The 19,865-nt window shown below is 41.2% G+C and overlaps 1 protein-coding gene across 1 annotated transcript; it reads left to right on the top strand.

The window, feature by feature from the left end:
• The first annotated feature begins 18,108 nt into the window (after window positions 1–18,108).
• LOC129008495 (olfactory receptor 52I2-like) lies at window positions 18,109–19,160 on the top strand. The gene is given in 2 exon segments (XM_063672240.1): window positions 18,109–18,883; window positions 18,886–19,160. Coding segments are annotated over 2 exon segments (1,050 nt in total).
• Window positions 19,161–19,865: the final 705 nt, after the last annotated feature.

Here is a 19,865-nt window from a genome sequence, read left to right as displayed (position 1 = left end):
AAATCAAAACCACAATGAGATACCATTGCACACCAGTTAGATTGGCGATTTTTAAAAAGTCAGGAAACAACAGATGCTGGAGAGGATGTGGAGAAGTAGGAATGCTTTTACACTGTTGGTGGGAGTGTAGATTAGTTCAACCATCGTGGAAGACAGTGTGGCAATTCCTCAAGCATCTAGAACCAGAAATACCATTTGACCCAGCAATCCCATTACTGGGTATATACCCAAAGGATGATAAGTCTTTCTACTAGAAAGACACATGCATATGTATGTTTATTGCAGACCTGTTCACAATAGCAAAGACTTGGAACTCACCCAAATGCCCATCAATGATGGGCTGGGTAAAGAAAATTTGGCACATGTACACCATGGAATACTATGCAGCCATAAAAAATGAGTTCATGTCCTTTGCAGGGACATGGATGAAGCTGGAAGCCATAATTCTCAGCAAACTAACACAGGAACAGAAAACCAAACACCTCATGTTCTCACGCATGGGTGTTGAACAATGAGAACACATGGACACAGGGAGAGGAACATCACATACTGGGGCCTGTTGAGGGGTGGGGGGCAAGGGGAGGGAGAGCATTAGGATGAATACCTAATGCATGGGAGGCATAAAACCTAGATGGGTTGATAGGTATACATATGCTGTGGTGGCTTGCTACACCTATGTAACATTCTGCACATGTATCCCAGAATTTAAAGTGGGGGGGGGGGAAAGAAAGCCATGCAACCATCACAACACTCAATATGCAATTTCACAATGCTTTCCCTTTTTCATTCTAGTGAGGTCAGCTCTAGTGCAGATATAAATCTGAATGACTTGGTGTTAGTCATCTCCTATAGCACTGAGTTCAAGGTACAGCCTAAATGCAGAGCAGGTCCCTTGAAGTTTATAGGCATTATATGCAGTTAATACACTTAAATAAAGGGCATGAAAGCACAGCTATAGGAATAAGCTGTTAACTTCTCTGAAATAGCAGACTGAAAATTACAATCCAGCTTGATTTTCTCCATTAGGAGCTTACTTTTATGTTAATCCTAGTTATGGATACAGAACTAAGTACTCCTGCTTTAGGTCTTTTATTCTGAACAGCTCCTTTTTCCCTTTCCCATTTCTTGGGCTCAGAACAAGTGGGAGGATATAAGAAATGTGACTAAGTGCTTGACCTTTGCTGGGACAAAACTGGATACTTCTGGGTTCTTTGAGAAATACTCTTAAGTTTTCACATTTATCTTAACTCAGGAAATTCAGTCTTTCAGTCACTTAGCTGAATTTTTAGTTGTGTGGATATTTCTTATGTGGAGGCCCCACTGTGTTCCCTAAGGCTACTCTACCCTCTCTACTCCAGAGCCACTCTTGGCAGATGTCCGTTATTTTATGGCTCTTACCTAAAAGAAGTGTCAGCCCAAAACTAAAGCTTCGAGATTAGGGCAGTTATAGCTAATGGTCTTTTCCCATCCTTAGTGACAGTGTTGAACTTTCAATTCATACATGAGATTGAAGGAAACCAGAATGTTACCCCAAAATATGCCTCAACACAGAAGTTTGAACTAAAGCAATTAAGCAGCAAACAGGAGACCTCCATCCTCCCCACTTTGTCTAAAAATAGGCTATCAGTCTACAAACCTTACTCCATTATAGTTTCTTAGGTATTTACCCTCCCAGTTTCCTGCCTTTGGAAGCCTAAAGTTCACTTTGTTTTGTTTCTCTACAAGATTTTTTTTTTTTTTTTTTTTGCGGGGCCGGAGGGGGGTGGGGCAGCAGGGTGGGGAGTGGGGGGGCATGCTGGAGATGCTACATAAGCCTAAGGTCTAAGCCTAGGGTTATCTTTTGAAGTTTTGGCCTTGTGATATGCATGACAGGACACATTAATAAACTTGTTTTCTTGATAATCTGTTCACTGTTGCAGGAGTCTGTCCCAACTACAACCTTACCAGGATTGAGAAATTAAGTTTCTTCTCCAATGAAACATAGCTTCCTACTCAGACTGCAACCTCTGTGCCTTGAATGCTATTGAAGAACTTTGGCTAGAAGCTTAGGGTTTTACAAGTAGATTCATTTACCTCAAAAAAAAAAAAAAAATCAGTATTCTTCTGTAATACAGAATCCATTACACAAATGCCACAAACATGGACGAATCTTAGAAGGGCCTATTAGAATCACAAAGTTGAACAGGGTTAAGAGCAGCTTTTAAAGACTGAGTTCTAAGCATCCCCAAAACTCTTTCTAGGTGTGAGGCTTGTGGCAAACTAGCATTAACTGCTAGCTCCTTTTTACCAAGGTCAGTGAGAAGTACCACATGTACAAAAACACAAATTAGACTTTGAAGAAGGCTGAGCTGAAGAGTGATGGTAGTTTTGTGAGGTGTAGCCTTGGCCAGAGACAGGAGATATTCAAGCACAGCTATGGGAAGATGCAATAGAAAGTGAACTGTGAGAGTCTGGGCCTTGTTAGTCGCCTGCATTGCCTTGGAACAAACAGTGTCTAGTTAACACTTGCATGAACTCAGAGCCCTGGTTCATATGTCCCCAGAAATACATTCAGGGCAGCAGGGAAGCCCTGTGCTCATGAAAGCCATGAAAAGCAGGTAGAGAGTGACTTTAGGCAATAGTGCTCCCACCATTTTTTCATATTCTCAGCACTGGTTAGTTATTCATGAAGAATTCTTCTTAGATCTGCTTCTCCCTAGGGGCCATAGGTTTCATTTTGCGGGGAGGGAAGGTTTGCTATTTTTATTTTATTATTTTTTAAAGACAGTTTTGCTCTTGTTGCCCAGGCTGGAGTGCAATGGCACAATCTCAGCTCACTGCAACCTCTGCCTCCTAGATTCAAGTGATTCTCTTGCTTCAGGCTCCTGAGTAGCTGGGATTACAGGCATGTGCCACAATACCCGGCTAATTTTGTATTTTTAGTAGAGATGGGGTTTATCTATGTTGGTCAGGGTGGTCTTGAACTCTCGACCTCCTAAAGTGCTGGGATTACTGGCGTGAGCCACCGCGCCCAGCCAGGTTTGCTATTCATTTTTGGTGTCTTGGCCTTTTCATCCTAGCACTCATTTACCCTGTCATTGGCGCTGGGAAGTCTGTGGTGCACGTGCATTACCTGATACCACCTGACTGTGTTCTATCCTAAGCACAACGGGACAAAACAAAGACATTTGAGAAACAAGTACTTCAGAAGCAGCTGAATTGAGTCCATCAGAAAAATCATTAGAACAGCTAAGCTATTATCAGCAGTGTTCACAAGTTTGAATTAGTATGTCCATAAGACTCAGTAAGGCCTTAACCTGGCATGAAGTTTACTCAGCTTTATAGAAAGGACAGGAAGTTGAGCAGTCCACTAACCTCGATCTCAATGAGAAGCCCCACAACTGTCTGTTGAGAAGAGTCAAACTCTAAAGATATTTAAAGATATTTATTCTGAGCCAAAAATGAGTGATGATGTCCCATGACCCATCCCTCAGGAGGTCCTGAGAACATGTTCCCAAGGTGGTTAGGGCACAGCCTGATTTTATACATTAGTGAGACATCAAATACATTTAAGAAGTACATGGGGTGGGTGGGGGGCTTCCAGGCTATAGGTAAACTTACATTTTCTGGTTGACAAAAAATTTTCTGGCTTATCTAAAAGACCTGGAATCAATAAAGGAAACGTTCAGGTTAAAAGATTGTGGAGACCAAGGTTATTTTGAAGTCTCATAGTGGCCGCCCTTAGACAGTAGATGACAAGTGTTTCCTATTCAGACCTTTAAAAGGTGCTAGACTCAGTTAATCTCTTCAAGATTGGGAGGGCCTGGAAGAAAGGATCTAGCTTTATTAGATTCTTTACAGATGCAGATTTACCTCCCCAGATGTTGGCTTTGCAGGGCCATTTCAAAGTATGCCAAAGAAACACGTTTTTCGGGTGAAGTATTTTGATTTTGTCATGTAATGTTATGCCACAGACAGATTGGAAAGTCACAATATATAAGAGTTAAGTAAAACCCATCTGATGAGAATTTATGGTTTATAGGGCATGAGTCACCAGACCCTTTAGATAGGAACTTTGGCAAGATTAAACAAAAAAAGTCAGTTTAGTCCTCAGATCCTTCACCCCTGCAGGGATGTGAATCAAGTTAGTTTTCTGACTTGATCTAATACTGCCAGTGGGGTGTTAAAGTCCCTCACTATTGGGTGGCAAAGTCTTCTCATAGGTCTGGAAGTACTTGTTTTATGGATCTGGGTGCTGCAATGTTAGGTGCATATGTACTTATGATAGTTAAGTCTTGTGGAATGGAACCCTTTATCATTATGTAATTCCCTTTATTGTTGGTTTAATGTCTGCTTTATCTGATGTAATAGTGTGACTCCTTTCCCCCACTTGTATGATTTTTTCCAACTCTGAGTTTATAGATATCATTATTTATGGGTCTTGTTTAATCCAACTTGGAACTTTGACTTAAGTGGGGTGAAAAAACTGAGACATTAACAATTCATGTGATTAGGTAGTGTTTGTTAAGCTTATGCTTTTTATATGCTGCTGTGGTTTGAATGTGTGTACACCCTCAAAATTCATAAGTTGAGACCAGGTAAGTGTTAGGAGGTGAGGCCTTCAGGAGGCAATTGGTAGAATTCTTGTAAATGGAATTAGTGCCTTTATTAAAAAGGTACCAGGGAGACCCCTGGTTGCTGTTATATTTGGATAGCAGCTGCTGAAAGTGCATATTAGGTATTAGGTTGGGCAGTACTTCCTTACTCCCAGGGCACTGCTGCATTCCTTGAAGGTCATCCTTGAGGCCAGACCCAGTACCCTAAAGCAAGGTCTTTTATCATCTTCTGCCAAGGTGTGGCCATTATCACCCATCACCACACTAGATGGCACTGTTAGTGGGTGGTTGGCCTGGTGTATGAACACATCCTTATCTAAGTTAAAGGCTCTGTAGAAGTTTATAAGGATATTTTTGGATGTTTCCTATCATGAGCCATCATAATCTGAAACACAGGAGTCTTTATTTTACCCTGAATCAAGACAAGGTCTTCAAAGGAAAGGCAACCACAGGTGAGGGTGGCTAGCTTTGCTGGTTTGATAGTCTCAGTATGTGATGAAAGGCATCTGTGAGCTCCTGAATTAAAGGCATAACTCTGCCCTCAATCAGGCAGAAGTAGCTAGTGGTCATCACCTGAATGACGTACATTGTTCCCATTAATTTCTCATCCATCCTCTCCCCACCCTTCTGAGTCTCTAGGGTCTGTCATTCTACCCTATATAGCTGTGTACACGTAGGTTTTACCCATCAACAAGGGTCTCAGGGTACTTCATTGACTTCTGCCTCTATCAAGGTTTTTCCATTCTGAGGGCAGAAATGTCTTGGAGGATGAGAGAAGGAAGACAACTTCTAGGGTCAGCATCACAATCCCATTTACCGGTCCACTTCCATCCCCTAGCCATGTACATTTCAGAGGTATTGTTGCTTAGAGCAGAGAACACTGAAGTTAAGTGGAGACCCCTCAACTGTAGGCTGAGGATCATCAGAGATCCCTGTTAGAAAGTGAGGTCAAGAAATCTGTAGGTTCTACATGAAGTATAGAAAAGAACTTGTGGGTCTATGATCCCACAAGGAAAGCAAGAAAACAGTGTGAGGATCAATTCTAGTCTAGAATTGAGGTCATAAGGGATCCTGAACAAACTACTAAGAAAGAGTAATCAAGGACTAAAACATCTAGGAACCCAAGAAAACACCTAGAAACCTAAGAAAGTATGTAGTAAGAGGGACCATGTATACCTCTATAAGGACAAAATAAGAATCGAGTTGTAAGCTTTGTTTTGTTTTGAGACGGAGTTTTGCTCTTGTCACCCAGGCTGGAGTGTAACAGCACCATCTCAGCTCACTGCAACCTCTGCCTCCTAGATTCGAGCGATTCTCCTTCATCAGCATCTTGAGTAGCTGGGATAACAAGTGCCCACCACACCTGGCTTTTTTTTTTTTTTTGGGAGACGGAGTATTGCTCTATTGCCAGGCTGGAGTGCAGTGGTGTAATCTTGGCTTGGTGCACCCTTTGCCTCCCAGGTTCAAGGGATTCTTCTGCCTAAGCCTCCCGAGTAGCTGGGACTACAAGGCATGCACCACCATGCCCAACTAATTAGTGTTTTTAGTAGATATGAGGTTTCACCATGTTGGCCAGGATGGTCTCGATCTTTTGACTTCGTGATCCACCCGCCTGGGCCTCCCAAAGTGCTAGGACTACAGGTGTGAGCCACCATGCCAGGCCTGGATTTGTAAGCTTGAACAGCAAAGGAAGAGGAAGCAATGAACAGAGGCTATGAACACACTAGTGATATATCCGTTTCCCAGTAAAAGTCACTCCCTAGTCTTGTGGTCTCCCAATTTCCATCAAGACAAGTGGAATCAGAACCTAAATGAACACCAAAGGGTCTTCCAAGTCTTAAGCCACCAAAAATGTCAATTGAGAGAGAAGGGAGAGAAAAAAACTTAAGTCAGAATAATGAAACTCTCATGTTCTGAAAAAAGACTTTGTTAGGGAAAAAAGCCTCAGCCAAGGCAAGCATCCTAGAAAGTGAAGTAACATTGAGTCCTTCCTGAGAGAACGTTTGGATGGCTTCAGAAAAGAAAGCTATAAAGTAAAGGCATCAAGAGAATGGGGTATATATGTATAAGCAGCTTCCCTCTGATGGGGAATAGTTTAAGTTGGCAGGAAAGTAGCCCACAACCTTCCCTATCAATAATGGTAAGGCCAGTTCTTAAGAGATTGTGCCCGACTTTAAGTGAAGCTTGAGCCAACCAGAGGGTTCCCCCCCCGCCCCCCCAAAAAAAAAACAACCAACAACAACAACAACCAAAAAAACCACGGAGTTTCACTCTTGTTGCCCAGGCTGGAATGCAACGGCACAATCTCTGCTCACCGCAGCCTCCTCTCCCCCAGGTTCAAGTCATTTTCCTGCCTCAGCCTCCCAAGCAGCTGGGATTACAAGGCATGCGCCACCATGCCCGACTAATTTTGTATTTTCAGCCGAGATGGGTTTTCTCCATGTTGGATCAGGCTGGCACTCGAGCTCCCGACCTCAAGGTGATCTGCCTGCCTTAGCCTCCCATAGTGCTGGGATTACAGGCGTGAGCCACCACGCCCGGCCAAGAAGGTCCTTCTTCTAAGCCTTCTGCTGCAAGGGACGTTAAGCCCACGAATTAGAAACAGCCTTCTTAGTGAAAGCACGGTTAATGCTCCCATCCCAGCCTCTTAGTGAGGCCCTTCTTTAGGAACTGTTCCTAGTCTGAGGTTATTCCAATGGCCCCACAATAACCACAGAAAGAAAGTGATGAGAGGAAGGATGAGCTTTACCGGAACTAAGAAGTATTTTCTAGTATTCTACTAGCCCAAAACATCTCAGTTCAGTGCTGATTTTCGCTATTTCGTTAGTGAAAGCGAGTAATGTTAAGCTTGTTGTTCGAGTCCTCACTTCCTGGGCAAATCGTGGGATTATGAGAGAGATGGAAGGAAACAGGATTAACCTAGGTGACTTATTCGTTTCTCTCACAGCAAATCAGCAAGGAATTTCTTATCTCTTAAAGTAAGCAGAAACAAAAAGCTGAAAGACACAGACAGAAAGGAAAAACTAACTTAGAAGTCTCCCGGTTTCTACCCAAACTACCCAGACCCCACCCACCTCATTTCAGTCAGGGGCTTAAAGAACTTACGGGGAGTTGAAGTTTAACTTAAGTAGAAGGTGAGAGAACGCCATTGGTCAGAATTCTTGACGCCTGGATTGGCTGGAGCCACGGAGGCTCCTGAACCCACTAAACCAGAAGCAAAGTGGCAGCTGAGAGCTGGTGCTGAGTTTTTTAAATTGGGAGACTCCTGAGTGTGTTCACCTGTAACTACAGTATCATAATTCACCTTCCAAAATTTAACATAAGGATTCACAAGAAAAAAAAAGGTTCAATTGCCAGACATGGGCTAGAATCTTAAACTTGCCTGTAAAGGAAATGAACTCTACATTGTGAAATATACATCACTCCCTAGATTCTATGATCAGATCTAGAACCAACTCAGAATAAAGTCACATAACCAATATTAACTTTCAGTGAATTTTTCCTCTCTATCAAAAAGTATCTTTTAAACTAGCAAAAGAAGAAGAAAAGGGAAGCATATAGTTTAGCATGGTAAGGATTCTTCTGTCCTAATTGTGTTCAGGACAACTTAGAAAACAGTTTTCCAGCCTGCCAGCTTATAATCACACTTGAGATTCTACTTTCTGGGGCCATTCTTAACTGTCTTAAGTTGGGTTCCTTAGAAACTGACTTTGAGACCTTTCCATGCTGAAAGTTTATCAGAAAGTAAGCTCAGAAACAATGTCTCAACAGGTGCAAAGGAAGCAGAATTTTGCAGAGGGAGAAGGTGAATTACAACGCAGTTTCATCAGACTTCCCAGCTGATTTATGAGAAACTCTGGAGTAGAGATGGTCCTACACACTTGTCCTGAGTTAGGCAAGGGAGTCAGGCCTTTAAACTCACCATCAACTAGTCATTAAATACAATCATTGCAAATGGAGGGTGGCTAATTTACAGTAATAGAGTTCCCTTTGGCTGAAAGTAACTCCTGAAAGAAATGTAGGTGTGAACTATCAGCAGCTGATAGCTCCCAGCTTATGAGGTAATGAGTGCTTCAAGGGGGATCTGTGTGGAGCTACACAGTTTACAACTGGGGAAAGTTCATATCTGACTAGTCTTCTGAGAGGACTTGAGATGGGTGTCAGATCCCAGGGTTCAGGTCCAGCCCATGCTGAAGTCCGAGGGGAGTGCGTGGATGAACAGAAAGAACACTCAGGAGTCCATAGGCAGGTGAAAGGTGACTTCATTCAGCAGCAGTTCTTATTAACAACGTTCTCACACTGTCCACCTTTATCTCAACTGTCTGCTCTGGCTCTGTGGCTCCTGCCGCCCCCATGCCTGCAGCTGCATAGCTGGCTCTCCCTTGGCTTCAGGGTCAGCAGCTTAACTCTTTCTCTCTCTGGGCACCAGCGTGAGCTGTGTTGTGGGTCCCCTCTGTCCATCTGCAAGATGGACAACTTTGGCTCTCTTTCTCTGGGCACCAGCGCCTGCACTAGAGCCATGCTGAGTTGAGCCAAGCCCCAAAAGTCCCTGTACAGTGTTAGCAGGGCAATTATACCTTTTACAGACAATAGTGGCTCAGAGCCAAGTATGAACTTACACAAACAATCTACATAACAAGTAGAAGTGTGCACCTGTGCAACAAACTTGTTGAATCATGCAGGCCTGGATATCTGCCTTAGCTTATTCCTTGACCAAAACACATCCATATACCTTACAATGGGTGAAGGGAATAAAGGGTCAGACTTTTCCTGATGATAGAATGGACTCTCCCACTGTTGCTCCCATGCTTCTTATCATAGCTCCTGTTTGTTAAGACATTATGAAACAGGTAAAATAAAATTAAACATAATTTAAAAATATAATGCGGACCAAAAATAAATAAAAGTCAATAAGAAGCAATATAAACAGACAAAAAATATATTCACCTTCTCAATTTTGGTTTTCAAAAGATTCAGGCATAAAATAACAGAAACAAAACTATTAGAACGAAAATATCAGAGACAAATTTGGAAAATACATTTAAAGCTCACTTAAAATGTGCTTGTATTTATTGGTTAACTTTTTAGCAATGGAAATTGTAGAGAAGGACACACGTAGAGAGCCGGAAGTGATAAATTCTCCTGGCGGGAGGCCAAAGACCTTAAGTAATTGATGTGTCTTGACCTGAACCTCAATCTCAAGAGACTCATTAAGCTGATCCATCTCTAAGGATATTCTGCTGTTTGAACAATTCTGTTGCATTCTCTGTAATAAAAAAGAGATACTTTTGTGAAGAAATAACTAGAATCTTGTAGATTTTTTCATTAGGTGGTATTATGACTGGCTCTTGATGGCCCAAAATGAATTTATTCCCTTGGAAAATATGACAGGGTTCTTGCTAGTGAAAATTAGCTCAAGCAAAAAGGGCTGTGTGATTGAAATGGGACTTGTGTATCAATACTTGCACACATGCGTGTATGCACACACAAACACACATACACACACAAGCCTGACACTTGCCTTTATGCTGAGGTGGCAAATATGAACAAAGCTTTGGCCTAATGAATTGCAGACTTAATCCCTAGTTCCCCTCCACATAACTTCTGAGGTTATAATGTCTGCAGGCAAAGATTTCCACTATACCCTAAAATCTAGCCACTTGTTGACTATATCATCACTTCCTTTTAGGCTATACTTTCTTCAGCTGCCTAATGTGTGTCCTAGTCCATTTTAAGTGCAAATTTCCATTATAAAAAAGACTACAAAATGGATCCAAACAGGTTGGAGTCATTAGAGTTACCTAATATGTCACTTTATCAGCTAGAACTTCAGCGTCTAAATCCTCTTTCTTGGCTTCACTCTGGAGCTTAACATACCCCTGATGCCTACAACACTGATGTAAAAAGTATACATATTAACATTTGAGAAGTCCCTATTCTAAACCACTCCAATATTTGCTAATATTTTATTTAGTATTTTTGGGTCATTTCTTATAAGAAGATTAGTCTTTTTTCTTTTTTCCACACTCTTTGCCAAGTTCAGCCATCAACATTAATCATCAATACTGTGTTACCTTTTAAAGGCTGAGAAAGACAGTAAGACAGGGTAAGATGGAAAGCACTGTGTATTTATAACTAATTTGGACAGTGAAATCTCATTGCTTTTGCAGAATTCTATTCATTAGAAGTGAACCATTAGGTCCAGCACCACTCAGGAAGAGGGGCTTACACTGGGGCACGAATGCTAGAAATGGAACACTGGGTTTCATTTGTGATAACTACTACAGGTACCTCCTGGGGAATCTTAGTAATATTTGGGGCAGGGGACTTTCAGGACCTCAAGATTCTGCATAAACTAATGTAAATAGCCAAGTTAATAGACTTAGATGACATGTGTGTTCCTGAGGATAGATCTTTTTGTATTTCTAAATGCCTCTCTTGTGTTGGAGTACAGTGTGGAGATTTGAAAAGGGAGAGATGAAGGAATTGAACTGTTTTCTGAAGTTTGAAGACCTTGTCAATATTTCTTGGGTTTCTTTAGCCATATTATCTTGAACACAAGAAGGCAATTTTAGCTGGACACAAAATCAAACATTTCTGCTCAATTTTTGAGATATACAACTGTTACCTATTTTTCTCTTCTTTTTCTGTTCTCTTACAGGCTATGGCAGCTTTGTTCAATGATTGGTTTTATGTCATCCTAGGCATTCTTCTATATGATGCAGGTTATAAAGGTAGAATGGCAAGGACTATGAGCAAATAATGACAAAGGAGGGACAATCAAAGATGTTGAAAGCTCTTGCTTCCACATAGAATACCTTCTCTTGTGTCATTATTCTGTTATCTTAGGTCTTTGTCCTTTTTGGAATATTTCTATTTGGAAGTCTTCTGCCATGGGATTGTGAATGAAAAAGTGAGTTTAAGGCCACCATCTATTTGTGAGGATCCACTACTGCTCTGAATGCTTCAGTAGGAATAGGTTGAATCTTAGCAGAAAGTATCACAGTTTAGCTGACTCATCTCATGCTGGGGCTACTTAAATCATATCTTAATTGTCTTCTGCATTTGATTGTTCACTTATCAATGTTCAATATGCTAGTTGATGTTTATGTTATGGCCTGCTCTCTGAAAGACCCTACAGGAAACAGGATGCACAGGTTTTGGAGTTTAAAATACTAACCAGGTTTTGGTAGGGCTAGTCATTTTGCAAGCTTGAAGAATGGGTCTTCTATCAGATGTTAAGTTAAACTGAAGTCCACCTGGTCTTTAAGAAAGTGCTAGTTTAGGCTGAAGAAGGCACAAAGCCTCTTCCCACTCCTTGCTCATCACCCCTCCAAATAAGACAACAAATGGCCTCTCATCATTATCTTCATAAATACCTATGTCTCCATTGAGGATTGGGGGAACTGGGAATATGAAGCATTGTCTCCTGATTTTTTATATTTCCAAATATTTATATATTCTTTGCCATTAAAAAGACAATAAACTTTATATCTTCTGGCTGTTGACTTCTTTCTCTCAACTTTACTTCTTCCCAAAGATGATGCCCAGGCAGAAGTCATGACCTTTAAAACATGGCCCCATACACCCCTCTAGCATCTTGTATTTTCATTCCTTTTGAAGTCCCCTGACTCTACCACCTCTGGTTTATTATCTATTTGAAGAACATTTCCCTTATCATACCTTCGTGCTCAGGCACATTTCTTATCTCCAGTTTGAAAAGCTCATCTTCTTTGCTCTCCCCAACATCCTATTTCCCTTCACCATTCAACAGGACATTATAGTAGTGTCATGGGAAACATTTAACTAGCAAAGCCTACCTTGAGTCCCCAGGCAGAACGAGGAAGTGAACTGGACTTTGAAATATTAAGTACACTATTAGTGTGAATAGTTCTACAATAAAATAAAGTGACTTATGGTTATCAGAATTTAGATCTTAACTCTCTTGCTTACTAACTTTTTGACCTTTATGAACCTCGGCTTCATCTATAAGATGTCAATGCAACGATGACAGTTACTTCAGGAGGTTCTGAAAACTGACTGAGATAAATTTTGGAAAGCATTTATTAGGATGCCTGGCACACAGTGGCCTTTCACAAATCCGACCAATATTGGATCTTCTTTTTTCCTTCAGTTTGTACTCTATACTCTTGGTCTAACTTTTAGGTATCCTCTGAGGACTTGAAGAAACAAGGACTCTCCAGCCACTAAGCATCTGCCTCCTCCTGCAATCTGGAAAGCCCCAGGGGCCAGAGCACAAAGAAAAAAGCAGTCTCTGGAGGAGTTGCAGTGTTTGGCTGCTGGGCAGAGGCCAAGGTAAGGTGGGTGTCCAGGGACAAGGCAGGATGATAGAGTATCCAGAGGGAAAAGAGAGCTCCCAATGGGAATTCTTTGGAAAAGAAAATACTTCTCCCCATGACTCTCCATTGTTCATTGATTTTGTGTCATTTTTTCCTGCTCCTCTTGAAGAGTCCTGTACAAATCCCTCTTCTTTTGAGTAAAAGAAATGTAGACTACTGGGCACCAACCTGTCAGGGAAAGTGGAATAGAGAAAATTCCAAGGGTGTAGGTAACTGACCTGGGAATCAGGTGTTGGGCTGATAGAGATCGAATATTGGGCTGATGACCTGACGTCAAGGCTGGGTCACCCCAGAATGAAAGTTATAAGCCCTCATGCCTCCCATATAGGGTTGTCTAGGTCTGGTGGTATATCTGCTATCAAGACCTTATGGAAACGATGTTTGGATGAGGGAGGTGGAGAGGGAATGGAAATATGGTTACTTTGCTTCAAAGCAGAGAGAGGAAAGGGTAAGTCCAATTTTGAGTTGGTGGAGTAACAGTTTTCGGGGACCAAGAGAAGTTATAAGAAAATAATCCAAGCAATAAGGGTGACTGGGAGTATGCTTGGATGGACAGTGGAGGTACTCAGGAAAAGGCACAGGGTTGTCATAAAGGGAAAGGCTCTATTCAAATGAGTTATGCATTAGTTCTTTTACCTTTAAGACAATTTCAACTTGAATTATGTGCTTCCCACTCTTTTAATAGAAATGAAAAATCCTCACAGGTCTTGTGCTTTGTGAATCATGAGTTATTGACATTAAGAAATTTTTATTTTTATATTTATTTATTTTTCCCTTTTTTTTTTTTTTTTTTTTTGAGATGGTGTCTCCATTCTGTCGTCCGGGCTGGAGTGCAGTGGCATGATCTTGGCTCACTGCAACCTCCACCTTCCAGATTCAAGTGATTTTCATGCCTCAGCCTCCTGAGTAGCTGGGACTACAGGTGCTCGCCACCATGCCCAGCTAATTTTTTGTATTTTTTAGTAGAGTCAGGGTTTTGCCATGTTGTCCAGGCTGAACTCCTGAGCTCAGACAATCCTCCCACCTCGGCCTCCCAAAGTGCTAGGATTACAGGCTGAGCCACCATGCCCGGTCGAACTTTTTAAAGCTACTTTTCAGTGATTGGCCCTCCAGATCTGCACGTGAATGTTTCCACAGGATTAAAAAAAAAGGCAGGTGCAGTGCTAGAAATATGTCTTAGGAGAGCTTGGACAGAGCATTCTGAAAACAGTATGCCTTACCAGCCTGAGAGCAATAGTATGTATATCTTGATTTGTTCCTACATAGGTGTGTTCATGTGTTCACATTGTAATTATTCATCTAACTGAACACTTGAGATTTGTGCATTTTCCAGAATGTCCATAATGGCTCAAAAACAAAACCAGAAAATGAAGGAACAGGCAGTTGTGTCAGATGTTTTGGTAAAACAGGAAGAAAAAGAGTCACTGGCAACAGATCCTTGATGGAGATGACATTTGATCTTAGCCAAGAAATTTTCAGTATCAATACATTGAGTAAAATAAATATTTTAAAAAGAAACAGCCAACAAAATCAAATATCCTGTTCTCTGAAAAGATTACTGACAGTTAAATCTCTAGCAGTGCTAATTAAGAAGAAACGTAAATGAAGAATTAAAAAAAAAAAAAAACACCACTCTCGAGGGCATGAAAGGTATGCCCAGTTAGTTTCCAGGGCTGGTGAGAGGAGGGATGAGGCAAGCATCAGCTGAGGTTGCCTCCTGAAGAAAAGTGAATTTACACAGGGCAGCCAGGGGAGGAATATGCTGGATCAGAGGTGAGTGGGGAAGAGGCTGTTTGGATCCTCAAGCTTTCTGCAGCCCTTTATGCAATAATGCACAAGCCTGAGTTTGTGGCATTCAGAACACAAGTGGCAGTTTCAAGCATATCCTGAATTTTCTTTCACTCTTTACTACCATTCTACTTCAAAAGCTTTCCCTTATCTTCTTGTGATCCATCACTTAAGATGTCTCATCCAGTGTCCCAGCAGTTTACAGTAAGCTCCTATAAACTGACGGTGATGTGGAGCTCACTACTCTATTCAATCTGTTCCATGATATAGCATTTCTTAAACTCAGGGATTTTCTTCTTGTTGTAGGTTTATTTCTTTTATACAGACCACAGTTTGTAATCATGTCCCAGAAATTTGGCTTTTTAGAAAACAACTGAGGACTCCTATCACAGCTGTTGTTGGCACGTGGGTGTGGAGTCAATCAGTGCTAGGCTTTCTAGGAGGTTAATTGAAGGGGCAAACATATGTCTTTTGGTTAGGATTGATAACCTGGTAAAAGTTCCTCTAGTGCTTGGCTAACAGAGAAAATGTCTACTGCAGTAGATGGGATTCTGAGCATAGAATTTCATTAATCTGATCTATCTCATCACTCAGGTAGAAGTGATGACCCTGATGAGAACTTAAAAAGGGGAAACTAGAGACAATATACAAGGGTAGGGATATGGCAGCTTCTTACTGTGGAAACTCTTTATTCAGGAGAGGCACAGGAAGAAATAGATAAAGCAAGCTAGTCTTGAGGCTTGGCAAATAAGCACACATCATTTAAGAGTGCCTGAACACCTAAGACAGTTCTTGGGCTATATATGACTACTGTTATGTCAACACAAATCACACAATTGATGTGGTGAACTACTAGGCTGAGGCCTTGAGAGATACAAATTAGAACCATGAGGGTTTGAGAAAAGAGATCACGTGTCCTTAACATATTCTAGTCCATTCTTGGCATCTGGAGTTCAGGTCTGTGACCAACCTACATGTCCATTTCTCTGGAAGCGAAATGATCTAATGGCAATAGGAAAAAGAGTTGAAGTAGCAATTTAGCCTGAAAAAGAAATATTTGTCATACCTGCCTCCACTCCTTAATCTGAATTCAGTTTGGCAAGAGTTGTTATATGACAGCAGAAGTGGAACCATTCTTCGGCTTTCTTATTAAAGATGGGTTGTAGGCAAAAGTAAGGGAGATGTTGTCACAGGTATGATGAAGAAAGAAAAAAAATAGCAAGCTAGCAAACAAAAAAAATTCTAAACTTGAGAACTGATCTATAATGGGACAGATAGTGAGCTCCTCATCATAGTCCAATTAGAAGAATCTTGCTGTGTATAGCCTGTGGTTGAGACATCTTCAGCGGTAGATTATGGGAGGATAGGAGAAAAGCTTCAGGCAATGTGGGTTGAGTGGCTTTTTACTTTTTAATGGTGGTCTTCAAGTCACACACACCCATTTAAGGATGCTACTTGGAGCAATCTAAAAGTATGGGATTTATGCAGGGAAAACAGTTTCATTTTATATTAGCTACATTTTATTGAGCACCTAAGCACCAAGCATCATGCTAAGCATTTTTATAAAGCTTATCACTTAAGTCTCAAAATATCTCTATGATGTATGTACTATTATCTCCTTTTTATGGATGAAGAAACTGGGGCTTGGTGTGTTTACATAATTTGACTACGGCAAAGTGGCTAGCAAGTGATAGAGTGGATTTTTAAGTCTATGGGTATGAATCTAGAACCAATACTTTTCGCCTCTTTGCTATCCTGCCTCTTGATGATGTAGGAACAGTACCACATTTTGAGTGTGGTACATGAAAGTGTGCAGGATTTGTAGGCTGTATTCTGAAGAAAAAAACCTAGGGGTTCCATGAAGAAGATCAGCCAGTGTCTCCCAAAGCTGAATGTTACCACCAGAAGAAGCAGATCCCCTTGCAAGGAGTATTCTCACATGGCTGGGAAAATGTGTCCATGACAAAACACCATATGAAATCATTGAAACCAATCATCCTAAGGAGAAAGTAACTAAAAGGCTACCACGCAGGACTGTAATGATAGTTTAGGCTGACTACTGCTATTTGGGTTCTCCAGCCAGATTATTACACATTATACGATATGGTAACACCTGAAAGAGGCAATGGATGGTGAATGCAGCAATAAACAGAGACTAACAAGTGGTAGAGCTCAGCTGCTGGCTGTGCACAGCAGTAGATATCTTTGTCTCATCAAACCTGGCCAAGTGAAACCCCTAATCTTGTTTTATCAACAGTTGTCTTCTTGACTATCCATGTTGGGCTGGATGGACACCTGGGAGTCATAGCTTAAACCCAAAACTTATCACACACTTACTACATGATCTTGGCTAGAATATTTAATCTCATTTAAGTTATACAAACTGTGTTGTATGGAATGGATGTTTGATCTATTTTACAAATGGAGGAATACACTCAGACTATGAATACTACACTTTTTAACACAGTACTAGCACATACTATGTTCGTAATAAAGTGCTTAACTTTCTAAAGGATAAAGCTTCCTTGTTGCCTGGAATGTCTTGGTAGTTTATCATGAAAAAATAGTTAGCTGCATTGAAAAATCATAAAAGCTTACTGGGGAAAGTTCGTCTATAAGGTAGTCCCAAGGTTTTCTTTGTAGTATTTTAATCTATTAATTGAACCTAAGTAAATAGGATATTCAGGGCAAAGTTTAGAGAAGGGAAGGATTATAAACAGTTCCAGGTACTTTATTATCTCCTATGGAAGGTGATTATGTTGTTCTCTAATGATCTTATTTTTCCCAACTCATTCATGTATTTCTTTTACCACAAGGATACTTCTTTCATATTTTTTTATAGGCACTGTACCAAGGATAAAAAATATGATATGTTTGACCTCAGGAAGTTTTTGTTCATATAACAATTAGTAACTGAGCATACAGAGATGAAAGACAGATTGATTTCTCTGTTTATCTTTCATTCTGTGGAAACTTAACCATAATAAATATATATTAATAGACTTTAATAGACTTGTGACCTCAATTATGGGTTACACCCTTTGTATAAGATCATAAACAAGATTTTTTGCACACAATAAAGTCTAGGGACAGCATTACAATGATCAATTTAGTCTCTCTGAGGTCATGATGGGAGATTGCATGAAAGCTCAGATGAAAGGGTATGGAATGGGGTAGGAAGAAAGCAGAAAAGGCTTTCCAAAGGAGGTAAGCCATGAACTGATCCATGAACAAGGAATACAAATTTGTAAGGGAAGAATATTAAGGAGGATAAAAGTGGCACAGGATAATTTTGTCAGATGCCACATTTTTGATCCTGAGATTACCACCAAGCTGAGAATATCCCTAGTTTTTCCCAGCACCACATGAGTCAACAAATCTTACCGGATTGCATTCTTCTCATACATCATTTGTGCATTAACGGGAAAAAAGTCTCACCTGTGATGCTGGGTCCAGCCTACAACCACACAATGGAAACCCCTGCCTCCTTCCTCCTTGTGGGTATCCCAGGACTGCAATCTTCACATCTTTGGCTGGCTATCTCACTGAGTGCCATGTACATCATAGCCCTGTTAGGAAACACCCTCATCGTGACTGCAATCTGGATGGATTCCACTCTGCATGAGCCCATGTATTGCTTTCTGTGTGTTCTGGCTGCTGTGGACATTGTTATGGCCTCCTCAGTGGTACCCAAGATGGTGAACATCTTCTGCTCAGGAGAAAGCTCCATCAGCTTTAATGCTTGTTTCATTCAGATGTTTTTTGTCCACTTAGCCACAGCTGTGGAGACGGGGCTGCTGCTGACCATGGCTTTTGACCGCTATGTAGCCATCTGCAAGCCTCTACACTACAAGAGGATTCTCACGCCTCAAGTAATGCTGGGAATGAGTATGGCCATCACCATCAGAGCTGTCACATTCATGACTCCACTGAGTTGGATGGTGAGTCATCTACCTTTCTGTGGCTCCAATGTGGTTCTCCACTCTTACTGTGAGCACATAGCTTTGGCCAGGTTAGCATGTGCTGACCCTGTGCCCAGCAGTCTCTACAGTCTGATTGGTTCCTCTATTATGGTGGGCTCTGATGTGGCCTTCATTGCTGCCTCCTATATCTTAATTCTCAGGGCAGTATTTGGTCTCTCCTCAAGACTGCTCAGTTGAAAGCATTAAGCACATGTGGCTCCCATGTGGGGGTTATGGCTTTGTACTATCTACCTGGGATGGCATCCATCTATGCGGCCTGGTTGGGGCAGGATGTAGTGCCCTTGCACACCCAAGTGCTGCTAGCTGACCTGTACGTGATCATCCCAGCCACCTTAAATCCCATCATCTATGGCATGAGGACCAAACAATTGCCGGAGAGAATATGGAGTTATCTGATGCACGTCCTCTTTGACCATTCCAACCTGGGCTCATGAACACAATATCTGTTCAGATCCAGCCAACTTCAAAGATGCCTGAGAGATCTGTAGAGCTTAGTTTACCTGGTGCTACAGGAATTCTAAGATGAAGGTGTAAAGGATATCCTTGCATAACTTTTCAATTACTAGCAGGAAAGTGAATGAAATGTTTCTGATTTTCTGAGGGCTTTCTCAATGGATTAAATCAACTTGTATCTGAATCAGAGACAAGTTTTGGTAGAGAATACACATTTGATTGAACTTATATTTCCCTGGTCTTTAGGAATGTGCTAGGTTAGACAGGAAGAAGCCTCTTCCTGCTCCTGCCGCACCAACTCTCAAAATGAAAGACAACAAAGACCGCTCACCATTCTCTTCATGAACAGCTATGTGTCCACTTAGGATCTGGGGAACTGAGAGCATGCAACTGTATTTCTTAGTTTTTCATACTTCCAAATAGTTATCTACCCTTTGCCATTAAAAAGAAAAACAGTAGAAATCTTATAGCTTGTGCCTGTTAACTCTTTTCTGCCAACTTTATTCCTTTCCACAGATGATGCTCAGGCAGAAGACATGAACTTTAAAACATGGCCCCAGGCACCCCTTTAGCCTCTTGTATTTTCAATCCCTTTCAAGTCCCCTGACCCTACTACCTCTGGTTTATCCTCTATTTGGAGAATATGTCCCTTCTCATACTTTTGTGCTCAGGTGCATGCCCTATCT

Source organism: Pongo pygmaeus, chromosome 9 (assembly GCF_028885625.2).
Source record: "Pongo pygmaeus isolate AG05252 chromosome 9, NHGRI_mPonPyg2-v2.0_pri, whole genome shotgun sequence".
Lineage (NCBI taxonomy): Eukaryota > Metazoa > Chordata > Mammalia > Primates > Hominidae > Pongo > Pongo pygmaeus.
This window is presented reverse-complemented; position numbering and strand designations above follow the sequence as displayed.